This window comes from Astatotilapia calliptera, chromosome 8 (assembly GCF_964374335.1).
Source record: "Astatotilapia calliptera chromosome 8, fAstCal68.1, whole genome shotgun sequence".
Lineage (NCBI taxonomy): Eukaryota > Metazoa > Chordata > Actinopteri > Cichliformes > Cichlidae > Astatotilapia > Astatotilapia calliptera.
Genome location: NC_137429.1, coordinates 9743548 through 9761960, shown reverse-complemented (window position 1 = coordinate 9761960; position 18413 = coordinate 9743548). Strand labels below are relative to the sequence as shown.

At 40.5% G+C, this 18413-nt stretch overlaps 2 protein-coding genes across 2 annotated transcripts in view; one reads left to right on the top strand and one right to left on the bottom strand.

Annotated features, from left to right (window-relative positions):
* Window positions 1-852: 852 nt before the first annotated feature.
* kcng3 (potassium voltage-gated channel, subfamily G, member 3) lies at window positions 853-4272 on the bottom strand. Its single transcript, XM_026178366.2, has 2 exons — window positions 3474-4272; window positions 853-1988 (listed from the first exon to the last, which is right to left on the bottom strand). Exons 1-2 carry the CDS (start codon window positions 4088-4090, stop codon window positions 1343-1345), a joined length of 1263 nt encoding a protein of 420 aa, XP_026034151.1. The 5' UTR covers window positions 4091-4272; the 3' UTR covers window positions 853-1342.
* Window positions 4273-5726: 1454 nt separating this feature from the next.
* mta3 (metastasis associated 1 family, member 3) overlaps window positions 5727-18413 on the top strand; it is a 29988-nt gene continuing 17301 nt past the window's right edge. The window contains exons 1-7 of the mRNA XM_026178364.2: window positions 5727-5960; window positions 8065-8132; window positions 9166-9259; window positions 14664-14790; window positions 14970-15033; window positions 17990-18107; window positions 18275-18377. Of these exons, the coding sequence (XP_026034149.1) occupies window positions 5933-5960; window positions 8065-8132; window positions 9166-9259; window positions 14664-14790; window positions 14970-15033; window positions 17990-18107; window positions 18275-18377 (602 nt within the window). The 5' untranslated portion in view covers window positions 5727-5932. The remainder of the gene's footprint in view (window positions 5961-8064; window positions 8133-9165; window positions 9260-14663; window positions 14791-14969; window positions 15034-17989; window positions 18108-18274; window positions 18378-18413) is intronic.

Sequence of the window (18413 nt, the reverse complement as noted above, 5' to 3'; positions counted from 1 at the left end):
TTTTTCTTTTTACAGCCTATTGAAGTGCTTTAACCCTGATCTTCTTCATCTCAATGGTACATACTATGATTTACAATTGGCTGCGCTTTCTTTTTCTAACATAATGTGACTTAGTAAATACATGATATAATTTTTATTTGTAGTGTTTTTAATGCATTATTTTGATTATAGTCACACTTTTTTAAACTTCTACATCATGTATTAGAAGCTTTGATCTAAACCTGTTTTAAAATAGATTTTATTCTTTTACTTATGTTCTGTCATATATAATGTTGCACTGGTGAAATCTCATATTAAACAAAGTTTAAAAAATAGTGATATGTATGTGTATATGTACAAGTAGCCTTTAGTCTGCTCTGATGCTCACACTTAAATCTGTGAGATACCAAAAACAGCAGATATACTTAACATGATCATCTCAAGCACACAGCTTTGTCTATGAGTGCAAAAGCCCCAGCCATCAGCCTTTCAGAGCTTCTGTCTGCAAGGGACAGCGAATCAGAAGAAAGTTGGATTAAAGGGAGGGTGCCTTTAAAGGGAGAAAGCTATAACAGCTTATTTCAGACAGTGGGTGAACTGAGGGGTTGCACAAGGCCCTATTGAACAATAATTCATGCAAAGCTATTCTAATAGTGTTAAGGAATTAAAACAACAGCATTTATGTTTCATTTTGTGTTTGACTAAAATAAGCTTAGTACCTTTAAATATGAGCTCTGTGTTATTTTTTCACTGACTTGAAAATATCTTGTTTTGTCAACTCAGAGTAGAATAAATTATTGAAAACATAAGCAAACATTAATTTATTGTTTTACTATTAAGTTAATATATTTGTATAGTCCATCTTTGTATGTCTGGTTTATGTTATTTTCTGTCCTTTTTTTTTTTGGTAGGTATACTCCAACATATCTGCCTTGCTGTCTGTATCAGCCTTGTTGACTGATGTTGTTCTACTGGTAAACAAGATGCCATTTACCAATGTCCTTCACTGACATTTATATATTTTGCACTGACTAAATGTTCACAGATAGTTGTTTTTATAATGACAATTTGTTTTCCGATGCTTAGGGGAAATAAAAAATAACTTCAAAAACAAAATAAACTGAAACACATGAAGATATTGCAGAATTTCACAATTGTTAAATGTTATGTTTTCTTAGTCTTCTTTTTTCTGTTTGATATATGAATGTTTAAAGGGTTTTTCTAGGAAATTTATTGTACCTGGATGTAGACTGGACAAAATAAAATCTGGAAGGAAAAAAGGGCACATCGAACATTTGATGGTCTTCTGGTCATTAGAGTTTCTTTTTTTTGTCGGCAGGATGGTAGGCAGGATAGGACATGTTCATCGCAGCATTTCTGCCGACAGGTTGCGTGCATATCTGGCAGAGCGCAGTTTGAGTTCATGGTAGCACTGAACAAAACTGTGGTAGATGAATGTGATGGGCAGCGCCAGGAGCACAATGCCGCTCACTACACACATTCCCCCAAGCACCCGTCCTCCGATTGTTACCGGGTACACATCCCCGTAACCCACTGTTGTCATTGAAATAATAACCCACCAGGCAGCAGCAGGGATGCTGGCATAATCACTGTTCTGGGTCTCGAGATCCAAGCCGTGTTCCAGTAGCTGGGCCAGGGCACTGTATATAGCCATGGCAACGCAGACAAACACCATCAACATGACCATCTCTCGGTAGCAGCGCCTGAGAGTCAACCCTAGAGTCTGCAGTCCCAGGAAGTGTCTGGCCAGCTTCATGAGCCAGAACACTCTCATCATCCTCAGGACTCGGAGTATGACTCCAGCAACCCCGAGCCCAGCACCCGGCATCCCTGCCCGGGCCATCGCCATAGTGACATAGTAAGGGGTAATGGCAATCACGTCGATGATGTTGAGTGGCCTGCGGAGGAAGTCCCACTTGTCTTTAGCCACCAGAAAGCGCACTATGCACTCTGCCGTGAACCAGCCAATACACACTGCCTCCACTATCCTACAGAGAAGATAGAAGAAAAATTAGTTGCACACACTGTAAACAGGAAATGACAGAGGAGGTACAGTGAGATATGGATGGCATGAAATATGAAATACTGCCTGGCAGTCAGTAAATGTGAGGAAGGAGGAAGCAAAGCAAGGGGAGTTAAATGATGGGAAATAAGGAACAAAGCTGTCACAGTTCAGGCCTGGCACAAGTAAACAAAGACAGCAGGACAGATACATGGGCTAGTAAATTTCCGGCAAACTGCACAGAGGGAGGGTTTAAACCCTTCAAAGAAAGACTGTGTCAAAGACGGTCACATAATTACCCCATTGACAAGCAGAGCAAGGCCAGTCAAAATGAATTAGAGAATGATGATTCTTGCATTAGATATAAATGCAGTGAAGCCCAGAAATGACAAAAATACCTGCAAAGCAACTATCAGAATAGTTGCACCAACCCAAATTATGTAGCAACTGAGAGAACTGCATCATCTAATGACATGAAACTAAATTGGAATCCTTTTGCCCTCAAAGTATACAAGCCACTTGTATTGGCTACTTAACCACTGTAGCTGATCCAAAACTCAAAACTATGTCCAGCCTGAGGGAGCATAACCTAACCTTATATAGAGAATGGGCAGCTCAGGCTTCCAGGAAAGTACAGGCCAAAATCACGCAGACATGGAGATACACGTTTTCGCGCCTACATGCTTAAGTTAGAGAAACAAAACTCTGACTTATGATGATTCCTGTAAGTGGCCTAATTTCTTTGTTTGCTTGCACTATTATATAATCCCCTCAGTACACATTCTACTTTTATCTCATTGCCCACTCAAATATTATGAATCTATGATTACCTGATGTTTGCCCTTCATGTGCGCAATGCAGTGTAAACTAAGCAGGACAGTAAACATATTCAGACTAACTGTGAAGAGGGTGGGAGAAATAAGAGGGGAAAGCTATGGATTGGCTATTGATTTGCTTCCTCGGGGGCCTGTCCGGCTGTCATGTGAGGAGCCTAAGGTGTAATGTGCTGCCTGAAACTTGTCAGCGGGCATATTGAGTTCAGGGGCATCAATTCACTAAAGCACAAGAACAAATCCCCTGCAGGCAACGTAATACATGGATGTTTTAAATATCTTGCTTTGCTGTCATTCTTATTTTTATGTTATTATACCAAACATCCTAGAAAACACTCAAAAAGCTGAGGTAGAAAACATCTCAATGCATCCACCTCGTGGTTAATATTAGTGCGCAATGACTTTGGCCGTTGCCTTGAACTCATGCATGATCAAATGTTAAGAGGTATATTTATTTATTTATGCTACTTGTAATGACAAAATCAAATATTTGACACGATTTCATCTGTTCAGCTCACTTTTACACAAGACTGTCTCAGTTGTAGGATATCCGCACACATTGCGCCGAAACATTTGGCAGCATTTTCATGAGGGGGCTTCTATTCCTTCAAGTTAACTGACCCTTGACAATCGCCTACCTGTGTTCCTCCACAGTAGTTCTCTTGGCTGTATCCCAATCCGGCAGGGTGCTAGCGCACAGCATGATCATAGAAACGATAACAAAGATCACGGACACTGAAGCCAAAAGCTGTGCTACAAGGGAAGAGTTGGGCTCCTCAAAAGCCTTGCGCATTTTCTCGAGCCACCTAGCGCGACATGTGAGCTCAGCCTCTTGCACTGACTCCCCTGTGCTCTGGGGCTCATCCTCGATGTCCCCCTCAGAGAGTGTGTCCAGTCCGATGTCGGACATCCTATCGTCCAGGCGTTTCTGGCAGCAGGAGTCCAAGTGCGCGCTCTCCAGTCCCCAGTAGAGCATCTCTGTGTAGAAAGACAGCTCACACACTCCGGGAACAAATCGGAGTTTGCCGGAGCGCACGTACAACATAATAAACACGAAAGCCTGAGCGTGGCGGTCGAAGAAAAACTCATTCCGGTCCCGATCGTAGTCATCGCAGAGTTCGAGGACCTCTTTCTCGGTTGCGCAGGCAATCAGGCGGCTGACGCGTCGAAGAGGGAAATCCCTGATCACCTCACGGGTGAAGGCGTACCGGGTTCCCCCGACGTTAAGCACGCAGATGCTCTTCCCGAACTTCATTTTGACAACTTAAATCATGAAAGCCTAAAAGAACTCTTCACAGTCCATTCTTCCTTCCATCGCAGGAGTTTGGGCACTTGGGGAACTCGTCTCCCCTGCCCCGGGGCGTGGTTCGCTTTGAGTGAAGGTGGCCCTGCGCTGAGGTCCGTGGCTGCTAACTGTTAACTCTTCCCTCTGTCATTGACTCTATTCTCCGTCTCCCTCTGTAGCCTGAAGAAGAGACTCATCCCCCCAGTCAGCTCCAGCCAATCCCATCAGTGATGTCACAAGCGCGCGCGCGGACACACGCAGAGAAAAATCCATAAGCAACAGGAGTATAGAGCGTAATATGTGATTTAAGTCCACAGTGGAGACTGCTGCTTCCTATAAAATACTGTTTAGATTCTCCTGGAAGCAGATGAGAAATTATCGTCAAACATGATGAAAACCGGGAGGAAAATTCTTGTTTAAGAAAGCTTAGTTATGTCTCACTGTAATATTCCCTGTTACACTGACAAAAAAATAGATGTGAAGCTTGTATTTGATATGCTTGCACCATTATTAAAATTTTGACCATTTTATATCATTTGATTAAGATAGATAGAGATACTTATATATGACTTGTGAAACAAAAGATACATTATGTTGAGGTAAGTATAATAGAAAAAAATAGCAAGAGAAATATATGCACACATGAATAATTTATTATTGTTATTATTGCTAGTATTATTATTATACAAATAATGTTTTTTTTACTATTATTTTGATTTATGCAGATATGTGCAGCTTTATTTATTTATGTATTTGTTTTGAACAAACATAAAGAAAATAGTAATTGTTTTAACTTAGCAATGCAAATATTCTATACCAGCTCATTTGATAGCAAAATAAAATAATAATAATAATAATATCTACATCAATGTTTTAGCCGTGCGACAAACTGGCGACCTGTCCAGGGTGTACCCTGCCTCTGCCTGCCTGATAAGGGAATGGATGGATGGATGGATGTCTACATCAAGTATACAAAACATAATCATATATTGAATCTTCTTCTTCTTTGCCACAGCATCATCTGCCTTCATCTCACTATGTCACTGTTACATCAACCATCTGCATATCTTTCTTCAATACAGCCATAAATCTTCTCCGAAGTCTTCTACTTTTACTACTGCCTGGAAGGTAAATCTTTAACATCCTTTTTCTAATATATCACAGTATATCCCTCCAAGCTATCTAAACCTCGCTTCTCTAAAGTTATTAGAATTATAAATTACATACTCATTTCTAATTCTGTCCACTCTGGTCAAGGTGGATCATGTAACGATGCGTAAAAGATAACAACAACAACAACAACAACAACAACAACAACAACACAGAGACTTCTTCATGTAAACAGTTCCTTTTAAGTTTTAGAGCCCTTTCTGATTTGTTAGGAATTTTAGAGAGACTCAGTTTCAATGATTAGATTCGAGTTTAAACTTCTGGCTTTACAGATATAAAAATGTCCTAAAAAATAATGTACATACTGCTTTCTTATGTTTTCTGAGGTGGGCTGGTGTCTGCGCGTGTGGGCCGCGTGTGGTTGTGCTGCGCGTGCGCGGGCCCCCTCCTGCGTCAGCAGTGGTTTTTCGGGTTGATCCGACTTCTTTTGGCTGCCGTGAGTTAACTGTATCATAAAGGGTGCTGTGACTCGAAGGAGGAGGGGGGGTTGAATTGCCATAATTCTCCCGATAGGTTACACATCCGGAGTCCCGACCATCTTAATTTGTCGCTCCTTTTCCCTTCAAAGAGAGTAACTTTTATTGTTTTTATTAATTTATTCCATTTCTCTTAGTTTATGGTTTGCACACTGGGAGGGCAGAAATGGCGGCCAACATGTACCGGGTCGGAGGTATGTATGTCAATGTGGATCTTTTTATCAAAGAGAAACCGTTACAGTTTTGCACCTTCTGGGCGTTATTTTGTGTTATTTTGAGCTGTTTGCATTTAATGGTGGAGATGCGGATGTGCTACAGCAACGTGGACGCGTTAAGTTGAAGCAGGAAGGTGAGAGTTGGTGTATATTTGAGATTCAAAATGGGTCAGGCCTCGCGTCTGTCGTGGCCACAGCAGCTAGCCGCCAGCTTGCTAAATGGTTAGCTGGCAATGTAAACATTTTTCACTTGTTTGCTGCTCCCCGGGTTTCTGAATTCTTAGACCAGGGGATACAGGGGGCTTCTACACGGATAGACCTCACGACTAGACGTGTGTTTCAAAGGTTGTTAACATGCTACCACGGACAGTCTGAAGCTGCCTTTGTATTTGCCACTCCTGGCATGCAGCCATTAGTACGAGACCTTATTTAGCTAACGTTAGCACCAGCGATGGCTTCACTGATTACCATTAATGCCGTCTCAGCGCTCGTTTGCTGCATTTAATGATCGTATTTAACCATCTCGGTAACATCAGGTGCCAAACTGTTTTGCCAAAGTGACCACCTACAGTAACCACAAGGGCAATTAATTATCAAACAGGGATGCAGGCTGGCTGATTTTCTAGCTAGCTCCTTAGCAGTCTACTGGAATTCAACATCAAATTATTGTCTCCGCGCATGGCGTCGCTGCGTCTGCTTTTACACATTTATTCAGGAATACTTGAGCTTTAAATCCATACACAGACGGCCACGTAGCCTAATTGCATTAATGCTTGACATGCCACGCAAACTATAGGCGTCTAATGACATATCTTGCAGCACTTTATAACCGGTATTTTCGAGGTGCATCAGCTTATTGTCCCCTCACGTCACCTTTAGGCTAACTTCTGCTGCTTTTAGGTGCTCATTGTAAACTCCGTGAACTTGTCGATAGGACACACAAACTTCCAGGTACATTCAGGTACAGTTTTTCTCCCTGTATGGAACAAGTCTTAACAAATGTAGTCAATATTTTGCTGCTACATTGCAAACAAAAAAAAAGATGGGATCTGTAGTTTATTCATTTATTTAAGGTTTGTTTTGGTTTTGACTTTTTACAGCATTCCAACACTGATGTGCAGTACATTCCCATCCCAGAGGCTGAGGGTTATCATACACATTAGCATGATGATACATAGACTTTAATGACATGCACAACTCTGACAAATATGCCGCTTCACCGTTTAAAAGTCTGGAACATGTGGAATGAAATATATCAGACTTTGTGTCAATGCTGCCTTTGCCACAACCTAAAGTTGTGTAAAGTTTAATAAAAAAAAAAAGAGATATTGTTACATTTATTTTATTTGTCCCATTTGTTGGGAACTGGCAGTGTCTAGAAGACACATAAGCTGGAAGAAAGATGGGGATTCAAACCAGTGCTTCTGCATTAGGCTTACGGCATATGGGTCATCTACTCAAACCCAGAGAGCTATACTGGCATCTGGTGATGTTATTTATATGCATGGGCAATCTTTTTTTTTTTTTTTTTAATGGCATATTGAAGTTTTTATTGTCTTTAATTTATTTTTTCATACAAACTGAAACAGTGTGGTAACATATGGCAACAGGTTGAAAGACTGATAATTTTGCACTTTTATTCACCCATAACTTGGTGGTTGTTGACTAGAGATTTTTCCTTTTTAACTTTTCTGAAAGTCACAACTTTGCACATATTTATTGATTAAAGGACATGCATATTCTTTGATTTGACCTACTGTAGCGCCAATGTATTAGAAGAAGAAAGTGTACTTTATTGGTCCCCGTGGGGAAAATCCCTCTCTGCATTTAACCCATTCACTCAGTGAAGCAGTGGGCAGCCACTGGGCGCCCGGGGAGCAGTGTGTAGGGACGGTACCTTGCTCAGGGGTACCTCAGGGTAGCTGTTCAGGGGAATCGAACCCCTGACCTTCCGATCATGGGGCCACCACTCTACCTACTGAGCTATCCCTGCCCCCCCCCCCCCCTTTTTTTTTTTTTTTTTTTTTTAAAGTTCATGTGGTCTATATATTTAAATATATGATATGCGTGTTTCCTGTTGCAGACTATGTATTCTTTGAGAACTCCTCCAGTAACCCTTACCTGATCCGTCGGATAGAAGAACTCAATAAGGTACTGATGTGTGCGTTTTTCATTTTCACGAGTGTGAGAATATGTTAGAGAATTCCTTGAATTCCTCTGTGCTCCTGTCCCCACCCTATCACTTTCCCATTGTTTGTGTGGATTTTGTGACCTTGTTTGTAATATGGCTTGAAAAGACAGGTGTTCCCTGATCTACCAACTGTCATTAGTATGACTTGACACACCTGTGTGTGTGTAGGCGGGGTGACTATTATCAACATTTCACAAGCTCATGTAGCTTTGGGCTAAAGATGCAGATTTATTTTAATTATAAGCTGATACCAACCTTGAACAGCAGTGTTGTTGCTCTCTCTTTTTTCTCTCGGCATTTTACCGTAATTCCTGTTTTATTTTGTTCGAAATCCTTCACAAGCATTGTTAATAGGTGTGTAAAAGCTTTTCCTGTGTCATGCTTGCACTGAGATGTTCAGATAAATGCAGGTCATTATCGGATTGTGTGGGTGGAATAATGCTAGATCACATTATCATCCTGAAAGAGTGTACTGAGGCTCAATGTTATAATCTAAAGACAGGAGACATCGTAATTATCATAAATGATGAAGTAACAGGAAGTCCCTGCAGCATGATACGATTTAATAAACCTCTGCTGTTGCAAATACAAGCTGTATGAAGCTTATCGTGTTGGTAAAGGTGAAATGGAGTGCTTGATCAAGCACGATGGACATTTTTGTGGCTTTAGCTAGTGCATCGATATGCACATCGTTGTTCCTGTTATTTACTCCAGATCCCTTTTTATATAGATACATTTGCTTTTGTACACAAACTTGGAAGCAGGTAGGTGGGGAGTATAAGTTGTTTCTTTTTTTTTCTTCTTCTTCTTCAAACCTTTTTCAAACCTTTTACCCCCGCATCTAGTCATCAGTCACGACATTTAATACTGGCTGAGTTTGAGCACAGCTTGATAGGTACACAAAGGAGCCAGGTCTCTTGGGAAATTACAGGGTTGCACAGGTAGGTGTTGCCACTTATTTGAGTCAACCTGGATGTCTCTCCTCTCTTTTAGACTGCCAGTGGGAACGTGGAGGCCAAGGTAGTTTGTTTCTACAGAAGGAGAGACATCTCCCACAGCCTCATCCAGCTTGCAGATAAACATGCAAGTGAGTAGCAGTTGTGACGCATCATCTGTGTAAAACAGTACAGTTTCTTTAGATTGTGTTTGCATTAATACACATTAAACTGTTGTATTTACATTAGAGGGTTCTGTGCTCTAATTCACCATGTGGTTCTATGTGGGTACTCCGGCTTCCTTCCACAGCCCAAAGACATGCAGTTAGTGGGGTTAGGTTAATTGGTGAGACTAAACTGCTTCTATGTCGGAATGTAAGTGTAAATGTCTTGATGCATGCTCAATCATCCAGGTAAGGAAAACCCAAAAAGTTGGAGACTGAAGAAGTCACTTGGATGAGTGACGAAATGTTTCTCCCACTGAAAACGCTATGTTCAGATGAACAGAATAAACTTTTTGGGAAAGTGTGAATGGTTTCTGTTTTTCTGTGTTGGCCCGGTGACTGGCGACCTCACCTTTTGCTTTATGGCAGTGGGGATGTGCTCCAGCTCAACTGTGACCCTGATTTAGATAAGCAGAAGAAACTGGGTGGATGGGTTCTTTCTGTTTTGCTAAACTTTAGAGTGACTTGTCTTTGTTGGTTGGACAAATCAAGCAGTGTCACCTTGGACTCTATGAAATATTGTATTCTAAATTGTATTTTTTCCTTTAAGGAGAGTTGTGATATTTTAGACTAGTCAATTATGTGACAGAAGTGTAACCAGTGGTGAAGATTAAGCCATCCATCCATTTTCTTTCACTTATGCAGTTTAGGATCACAAGTGGCTGGAGCTGATTCCAGCTGTCATAGGCTGAGAGGCAGGGTACACCCTGGACTGAACTGGTCATCAGTCTGTCACAGGGCTGACACAGAGAGACAGGAAACCATTCACACTTGGGGCCAGTTTAGTATTACCAATCAACGCAGCCCACGCATGGTTTAGATGGTGGGAGGAGGCTGGAGTACTGGGAAAGTAGGGCTGGGCGATATGGCCTAAAATTCATATTGTGATATAATTTGAAGCATGTGCGGTAACGATATATATCGCGATATATTCTTTTCTTCTGTATAATGTATTTTCCACACTATAAGGCACACTTAAAATCCTTTAATTTTCTCAAAAATCGAGAGTGCGCCTTATGTATGAATTCTGGTTGTGCTTACTGACCTCGAACTGATTTTGGCGTGCAGAAATCTGTTAAAAAATGTTTTAGTACAACTTTGGTAAGCCGCACTGCTTGATGGATTGTCAGAGCATTACGGCTGCCGTAGTGAGGAGCTTCTGGGTCCTGAGTAATCTGGGTCCAAAACTCCGTCCCCTCAGGTCCCAAAGTCAAACGAACACTGAGAGTTAAAACGGTCTAAATTCTTTCATCTTTAATAAAATCATCAGCGTTGCTGCTTTACCAGGTGTAACAATTAAGTTTAACATCCAGGCATCCATGAAAACAGAAGTTATTAAATTTAATGGAGTTAGAAATTAACAGGAAGTTAGCTCGCTAGTTTCCACCTAAACATGGCATACCATGTTCTGAGAGATTTTTGAAACTATTTAAAACGTACAGCTCTGCTACCACTTCCAACATAAATGAAGACAGAAAACTAAACAGCAGTGGCGTTTGCAGGGTTACTGAAGTTGGACTACCTGGTATATAATGTTGTGCTACGTGATTGCTAGCAACACAGCTATGTTAGCATAACATTAGCACAGTGAAGCTGGAGGATGAACGCCAACTTTTTTTCCACTTGATAAAAGTTAACGTGAGGGATTCTGGTGCTTAGGGACAAATGCAATCGCATAGCAGGATGCTATACACGGGCCAAACTTCAGTCAGGAGAACAACTGAGATTATTCATCCACAATACGAGGTTAGTTATTAATATACTGCAACAACATGGGAATACAACAGCTGCGAGAGAATTCAACATTAATGAATCAATGTTACGGAAGTGGAGGAAGCACCGTTTTTGGCTTTCCCCATATTTCAAAAGTGCTTCATCTCTTTGCTATGACTCTCGGCATAATTTGCAGATGACCAGACGACCAAAACAGGCGCAGCTTGATGACATCAACATGCGCTATCGCGATAGAGCGGTATAGTCAAAATCTCTATCGTTGGCCAAATTTATATTGTTTCTATCGTATATCGTTTATATCGCCCACCCCTATGGGAAAGAACAAGCAAGCACCACAGAAAAGGGCCCAAGTCTTGATTTGAAACCAGAACCTTCTTGTTTTGAGGATGTAATGTGATGGCTAAATTTCAACAGACAGATGATATCAGGATGACTTAATTATCGAAAATTTTTAAAGACTTTAAACTTGAGACATGACACTTTGGATTTTTTTTTTCAGAAAAAAATGTAATTAAGCTTTCTGTCAATCAGAATGACATTTCCAATAGTGATTTCTCTTGGCAACTTTGTAAATTGCACATTTAACTAGAAATAAGAGGTTTTTAATGCCAGAGATGGAGACGTTGAAACTTAAATTTGTACTCCAACTTGGGGGATTCATGTTTGTATTTCACAGTAATTTCTCAATTGCTTGTTACTGCATTTTACAGAATTTGAGTGTGGATGTGTGAAGTGAAAAGGAAAAGAAAGTGTCATCACAGCAACACCTATTCAGTGTGGGAAGCAGACTACCTGATTCCAGAAGGCTAATGGCCAGAATAAAACACATTAATAGTTAGTTTCTCGAAGTAAAAAACATGCTTTCCACCAAAGCAGATTTCCAGTTTAGATGTGGGTGATTGCAATGAAGAGCAGCAGGAGACCCAGTGAACAACATGTTTACTGCATTCACGTCATTCAGCACTGACTGGAAAAATACTGTTCCCTGTGTATGTGTCATAGAACTGCTGGTAAAAACCAGTTATCCTGATTGAGGTAGACTTTATAGACATAAAGCAAGAACAAAAAGATAAAACTTGCAGTATGCAGAGACAGAGCATTGATCAAAGTGCTGTGCCAGTTCTGCAAGGTGTTTGGTGTCCTTCGTCTGCCAGCTGGTCAGAAGAAAATCGAGAAACAACAATAAAATTTATGGCAGCCTAGTGCAGCGTAAAAAAACCCAGTTAATTTATGTTTGACATTATTTCAGAGGGAAAACAAAAGAACAGCAACTAAATTTGATTTTTACAGGACGAAAGTTTATGTAAGAGTCATAGCTGAAAACTTTTTAGTTTTTAGATACAGATGTGTGGCTCTGTCTTTTTGTGTGAAGCCGGGTATGCTGTGCAATTTTGGGCAGCCCCAGATAAAAGATAACCAACAAAGGAAGGAACTGAGTCTCCAGAGCGGTGATCACACAGTAAGAGATGGTTAGAAGTATCTCGAATGCTCTTCCAACCTAAGATTCTTATAAACTTAAGATGTCCATTTCTCAGTAACTGCCGGTATAACTGTCTACTAACCAGCCAGGAGTCAGGAGCGCAGGTAGAAATGATCTTCTGATCAACATGACAGCAGAACATGTGGGAGGACAAAAACAAACTCAAACAAAATAGAAGAAAAACTTTGTGTTTAGTCTAGTTGAGTAATGGTTTGTATGAAGTGTCCTCCAGCTGTTAAGACTGAGCCAAGGGGGATGTTGCATTGAAAGAAGCGAAAGAGAAATAACAGCTGTACATTTTTGCCTCAATTCAGCAGGCACTGTACAGTCTGCGTGTATCAAACTTTATATTTTATTAAGCCTGTGGACCACTGTAAACACACAGCATTTAGATGCTTTAAAATCTCAGCAGACTGCATTCCTACTCTTCTGTACTGGATATGGTGCAATCAGGCACATCTGTTTTAACATTAACTAAGCTTATGACATCACTTAACTTTAGTAATGAGATGTTTCTGTGTTAAATTAAAAAAAAAATCCTACCATTGGCTGGAATGAAAGACAGTACAGAGACACTAATCATGGTAGCACAAGATCAATAAGGGTTAAGGCCCTGAATAAATCCAGCGCATAACAGCAGTGTGCAAGATGCTAACAGGCAGGGCATACAGGCAACGCCATAACAATGTGCCTAGCATAGTATACAGGAACGCAGGTATGGCTTTGAGGTCGCAATGGGACACGTCTCCAAAGATGACCGTGCTAAAATCCTGTGGGATACAGATGGTTAACCAGTGGTGGACAAGCAGAGGAAAAAGGCCATAGTGATGGATGTAGCTATACCAAATGATGGCAACATCAGTAAGGAGAAACACAAAGCTGGAGAAAAACCAAGGGCTGAGAGAGCAGCTAGACAAGATGGAGAGTAAAGTCAACTTTGGTCCCCATGGTAACACTCGGAGCAGTGACGACCCCCCCAATCTGGGAGAGTGGCTCCAGCAAATTCCAGCAACGACATCTGAGATCTCTGCTCAGAAGAGCGCAGTCCTAGGAACAGCTAAGATACTGCACAGGACCCTCAAGCTCCCAGGCCCCTGGTAGAGGACCTGAGCTGGAAGAACAAATAAAGACTGCCCACAGGGTGAGAGGGGGATTATATATAATAGTATTTTACAAAAACATGAGCCTTTGCAGATGATGTGCAGAGTATTTTCTGCAACAAATGCTATCTGTTGCAGTTTATACATTTTTAACAGTAACTCTTTTCAGGATATTACATTTGTTTCACTTCTTAATGTAACATTAACTGAAATGCCAACATTTTCCAGACTCTAATGTTGGTGTATTTTTCGCTGCTGCTGCTGTTCCACCCACATGTTGTCTTCAGCAAACAATACTGTCATGTTTTCAGAGTTTAGCCATTGACGCATGATTGGCAGACTGGGTTTTAATCAATTGAGCAAAGCAATTTTTGCTGTTTCCCCAGCACATTGCAGATGAATAAAATAATGTTCATGGCAGTTGAAAAATTTCACTTTCAAATGAAGGCTGCTTTTCGCTGCTTCCTCTTTCAGCATCACTTGGGATCTTTCACTGTATATGGTGTGAAAGCTGCTGAAGTAATTCCCCTGTAAATGTCAAACCTATTAATTAAGATCTTTGTCTTACCTCACTGACTGTACAAAATAATTCTATTTCTCTCTGAAACTGACAAATGCATGCATTTCCCTCATATAAATGTGACACTATATAAGTTCTAGTATATTGAAAATCCACTTATAGAATTATATTTATTCAAAGTGTATGCAGTGCCTGCACTGTTTACCAGTGATTTAATATGTTTATATACTGCCTAGTATTATGTGCCAACCAGCAAATCCAGAGTCATAAAAGCATGGGCCTCCTCATTTGAGAAAGCACTGCTAACAAATGTGAAATTACAGTCTGAGGGATAAATTGAAGAATCTGTGAGTTTTGATGTTATTTATTTATTTATTTTTTTTTCACATTTATCAGTCACTGTTTTTTTTTTTTGTTTTTGTTTTTTGTCTCTGGGATATATTGATGACAAAAGTGTCTCATGAAATGGATTCATTTGTTTTGTCTTTTCCTTTGCAGAGGAGCTCGAGGAGGAGAAGGAGAACCCAACAGAGACAGAGCTAACAGAAAAACAGAAACACCAGCTCCGCCACAGAGAGCTCTTCCTCTCCCGGCAGTATGAGAGTCTACCTGCGACACACATCAGGTACAGTGCACAGAGGCATACAAATACATACAGAAAATGGACTGTACAGCTCGCCAACTAAAGGCAGTGCCCATGGATAGTCACTCATTCAGCCATGAATCCATCCATCACACAGTGCGCACTTCCTTTGTTTGTGTTTTTATATGGTGTGTGCTTCCTCCCCTCTCTCTCTCCATTAGGGGGAAGTGCAGTGTCGCATTATTGAATGAGACTGAAGCCGTTCTTTCATACCTTGACAAAGAGGTAAGCCTGAGAGGGGGGAACAAATTGATGTCTCTTTCTGGTTTTTGTTACCTCAAGCTGCATCATAGAAAGTCCGGTCATAATTTACATGCTTTTTCTTTCCTTTTCTTCTTTTTGTTGTTGTTGTTAAATTCTGTTGCTTCAGGAAGTATTCAGGCTTTTCAGATATGTCCCTGCCAGTTATTAAACTCCTAAAAAAAGACTCTCACATTAGAAATCTGTTTCAATACAAATAATCAATTTGTGTCTTAAAGGGTTTAGATGCAGCTGCGTACACCGTTGCTTCATTTACCATGAGCAAATCTATGAAGATCCAAATTAGTGCCTGCACCTTGGCCCACTCTTCTTCATTTGTAACATCATGTGCACAACTCCCCAAAAGTTGATTCTGTTCATCTGGATGATTCTGTTCATCCAGATGAACAGAATCATCCAGATGAACAGAATCAACTTTTGGGGATTTACTTACCTGGATGATTGAGTATGCATCAAGACATCATGCGCACAAGTTCCTCTGGTACATGGAGGCAGACGCAGCGCTGGTTCACATTGATATAAAATGGGTTTGTTAACTAGGGCTGAACGATTATGGAAAATAATCTAATTGCGATTTTTTGCCCCAATATTGCGATTGCGATGCGATATGCGATTATTTTTTAAGGTCTTTGTCTTCTGTATTATTAAACAAAGACAAGCAATACATCATATAGTATGGCCAATACTATATTACATTAATTTTAAACTGTTCTTTCCTGGAAGACAGACCTCTGTTATGATGACATGAGGTGATGCATGAATTGATGACTGACATTTTTATTTAACTTCTTCAATCACAACAGTATATTTGAACATACACAATAGTTTATTTTTAGCTTACAAACATCTGAGCATAAAGTGCTGACAAGGAACCCTGGTGTAAACATTAAAATGAAAGTCAGTACAATGTGCAGATTGCAGAAATATACATAAAAAAAATCAGTGGCTTTACCACACTCAGTTTTTCGACATCTGTGAACTACTAGACAGTCATTCAATTAAAAAATAATATTAAATAAATAAAACTAATAAATAAAAAATACACACATCTTACTGATCTCTGCAGTCAGTAACATTACACATAAAGTGCAAACATAATAGCAATTGTATAAACACACACACAAACACGCCTTTAAAATTTAAAGGCGTGAAATTGGACGGTCTAGTTCTGATTAGCGTCACCGCTGTCTCGGTGGAGTTTAATAAACTCGGCCGTCTGCTTCTTGCTATCTAAAATATAACCAGACACTGGCGTAAATTCTCGACTGTCTCATACTTCTGTTTAATAAGTTTTCTGTTTGACGTTTAGTCAGCTGTGTGAAAACCAAGGAGGAACCCACCCGGGGGATTAATAAAGTTTTATTTTATCTAATCTAATAACTTTAATCTCAGCCAAACCGATTTACTCACGAACAAACAAAAAACTGAAAAAAGCCCAACAATAACATTTTTAGGTTGTCTAAGTGACTTATATATTACGTTTAACCCGAGCAGCGAAACTCCGCGGTGATCTGAAAATGATGTGCCGGGAGTTGTGCCGTTCTTGGCCGCATCAGTAACCCTCGAGCTCCCGGCTAGCTGTCGAGCTGGTGGGTAGCAGACGCCTCTGAAAACGTCTAAGCACTTTTGCAAATATGGGATATCTTGATAAACCGAGCAGATATTTGATGTTTACACAACTACTTTCTCGCCTGAAAATATTTTAAAAGTTTATTTTGTGACCCAGAAAGATTAGTATGAGTAATTTTAAAACTTAGTAGCGGCCGCCATTGTTGGAAACTGGAGTTTGGCTGGGCCGCGCTATGAATTCTGGGATATGGTAGTAATTTGGACAGCCTTCGGCGCGTCGCTGTGACGTAATCGGTCTACAAATGCGGCCTCAGGAGGATGCAGCCCATGAATTTGGACATGTCCAGAGTATAATCGCAGCCTTTGCGGTTAGAAAATTGCACTTGATCATGTCGCGATATTATCGCAAATGCGATATATCGTTCAGCCCTATTGTTAACCAATAGAGAAAAACGTAGTGATTCATTTCGTTCATCAGGAAAATACAGGGTGCTGTTGGGGTAGACATAAAGTGGAATACATAAAGAATCCACAGTGTCTGTAGCTCACTGGATAAGGCCTAGAAGCTAGCTGTTACACGACAGAAATACCATTGCAAAGAATTAGGCTTGATTAGCACAGAAAGCGGGAATTTTTTATTGTCTTAGAGTAAGGCCTGACTGGTGGGGAGTGAACGGCCAGGTGAACTAGTGACTTGTGATGCATTTATATTGGTAATGATGAATAAAAATTGGGGAATGCACAAAAAAAGTTTGCCATTTGTGGGAAGAATCTTGACAATATTATCAAAAAGCTGAGGTAATGCAAGCCTGGACCTGTCGGCAACTTGTTGCTAGGAAGTTTGTATTCTCCCACTTTCTGGCTGAGTGATTGCTGGAGGTTGCCGGCAGTTGGTAGGTGAAATTAGTAACACAGCTATACGGTGCTGCACCAAAAAAAAACGTCACACTGTTTGCAACAATTTCACCTAGCAACAACCAGTTGGGGAAATAAATATTTTCCCCCTGCAACCACAGGGTGCCTGGGGGTGGTGGACGTCGCTAGGTCCGTGTGGCTGATGCTACGTTCCTTTTACTTTCTTTTTTTAACAGTTTTTTTATTGTTTATTTAAACGGTCAAAACATGTATGGCTTAAAAATGACCTAAACAAATAATCAGTAAACAGTTGAGTAATATTTTCTTCTCAGTTGACTGATTATATTAGATTTTTACTAAAACTCTTTATTATATTTTGCATGTTGTCTGTCACATAAGTATAATTATATCTGTTATAACACCTGGAGATCACAGGAATCCCAGCCCTGCCAAAATCTGGGAAGCTCCACATTAATGGATGTGATGTTTTCCTTAGGATACCTTCTTCTATTCGCTGGTTTATGACCCAACACAGAAAACCCTGTTGGCTGACAAAGGAGAGATCAGAGTGGGACCGCGTTTTCAGGCAGATGTACCTGAAATGCTACAAGAAGGTGAATCGCAGATTTCACCTTTATTTCTTTCCTAACCCTTTTTCTAAAGCATAAACAAAATGTAATTAGTTTATAATTAAAACCATCACTAATAAGCAAATAAGCGTGGAAGGCAAATCCATTGTTATCCTACTGTGTGTGTGAGCTGTTGTCTCTGGGCTTTGCAGGTGAGGCAGATGAGAGAGATCAGGCCAAACTAGAAGAGAAACTGTGGGATCCAGAGTGCCCACTCACCAACAAACAGATAGACCAATTCTTAGTGGTGGCACGGTAGGTCGCCCTCACATCTACAGCAACAACTTCTCG

What these genes read in the sequence shown, in the direction of transcription:
- kcng3 (XM_026178366.2), bottom strand. Translation starts at nt 4,090, where the DNA reads ATGAAGTTCGGGAAGAGCATCTGCGTGCTTAACGTCGGGGGAACCCGG. An exon ending in ACTACTGTGGAGGAACACAG is followed by an intron (nt 1,989 to 3,473) that starts GTAGGCGATTGT and finishes TCTTCTCTGTAG; the next exon opens with GATAGTGGAGGCAGTGTGTA.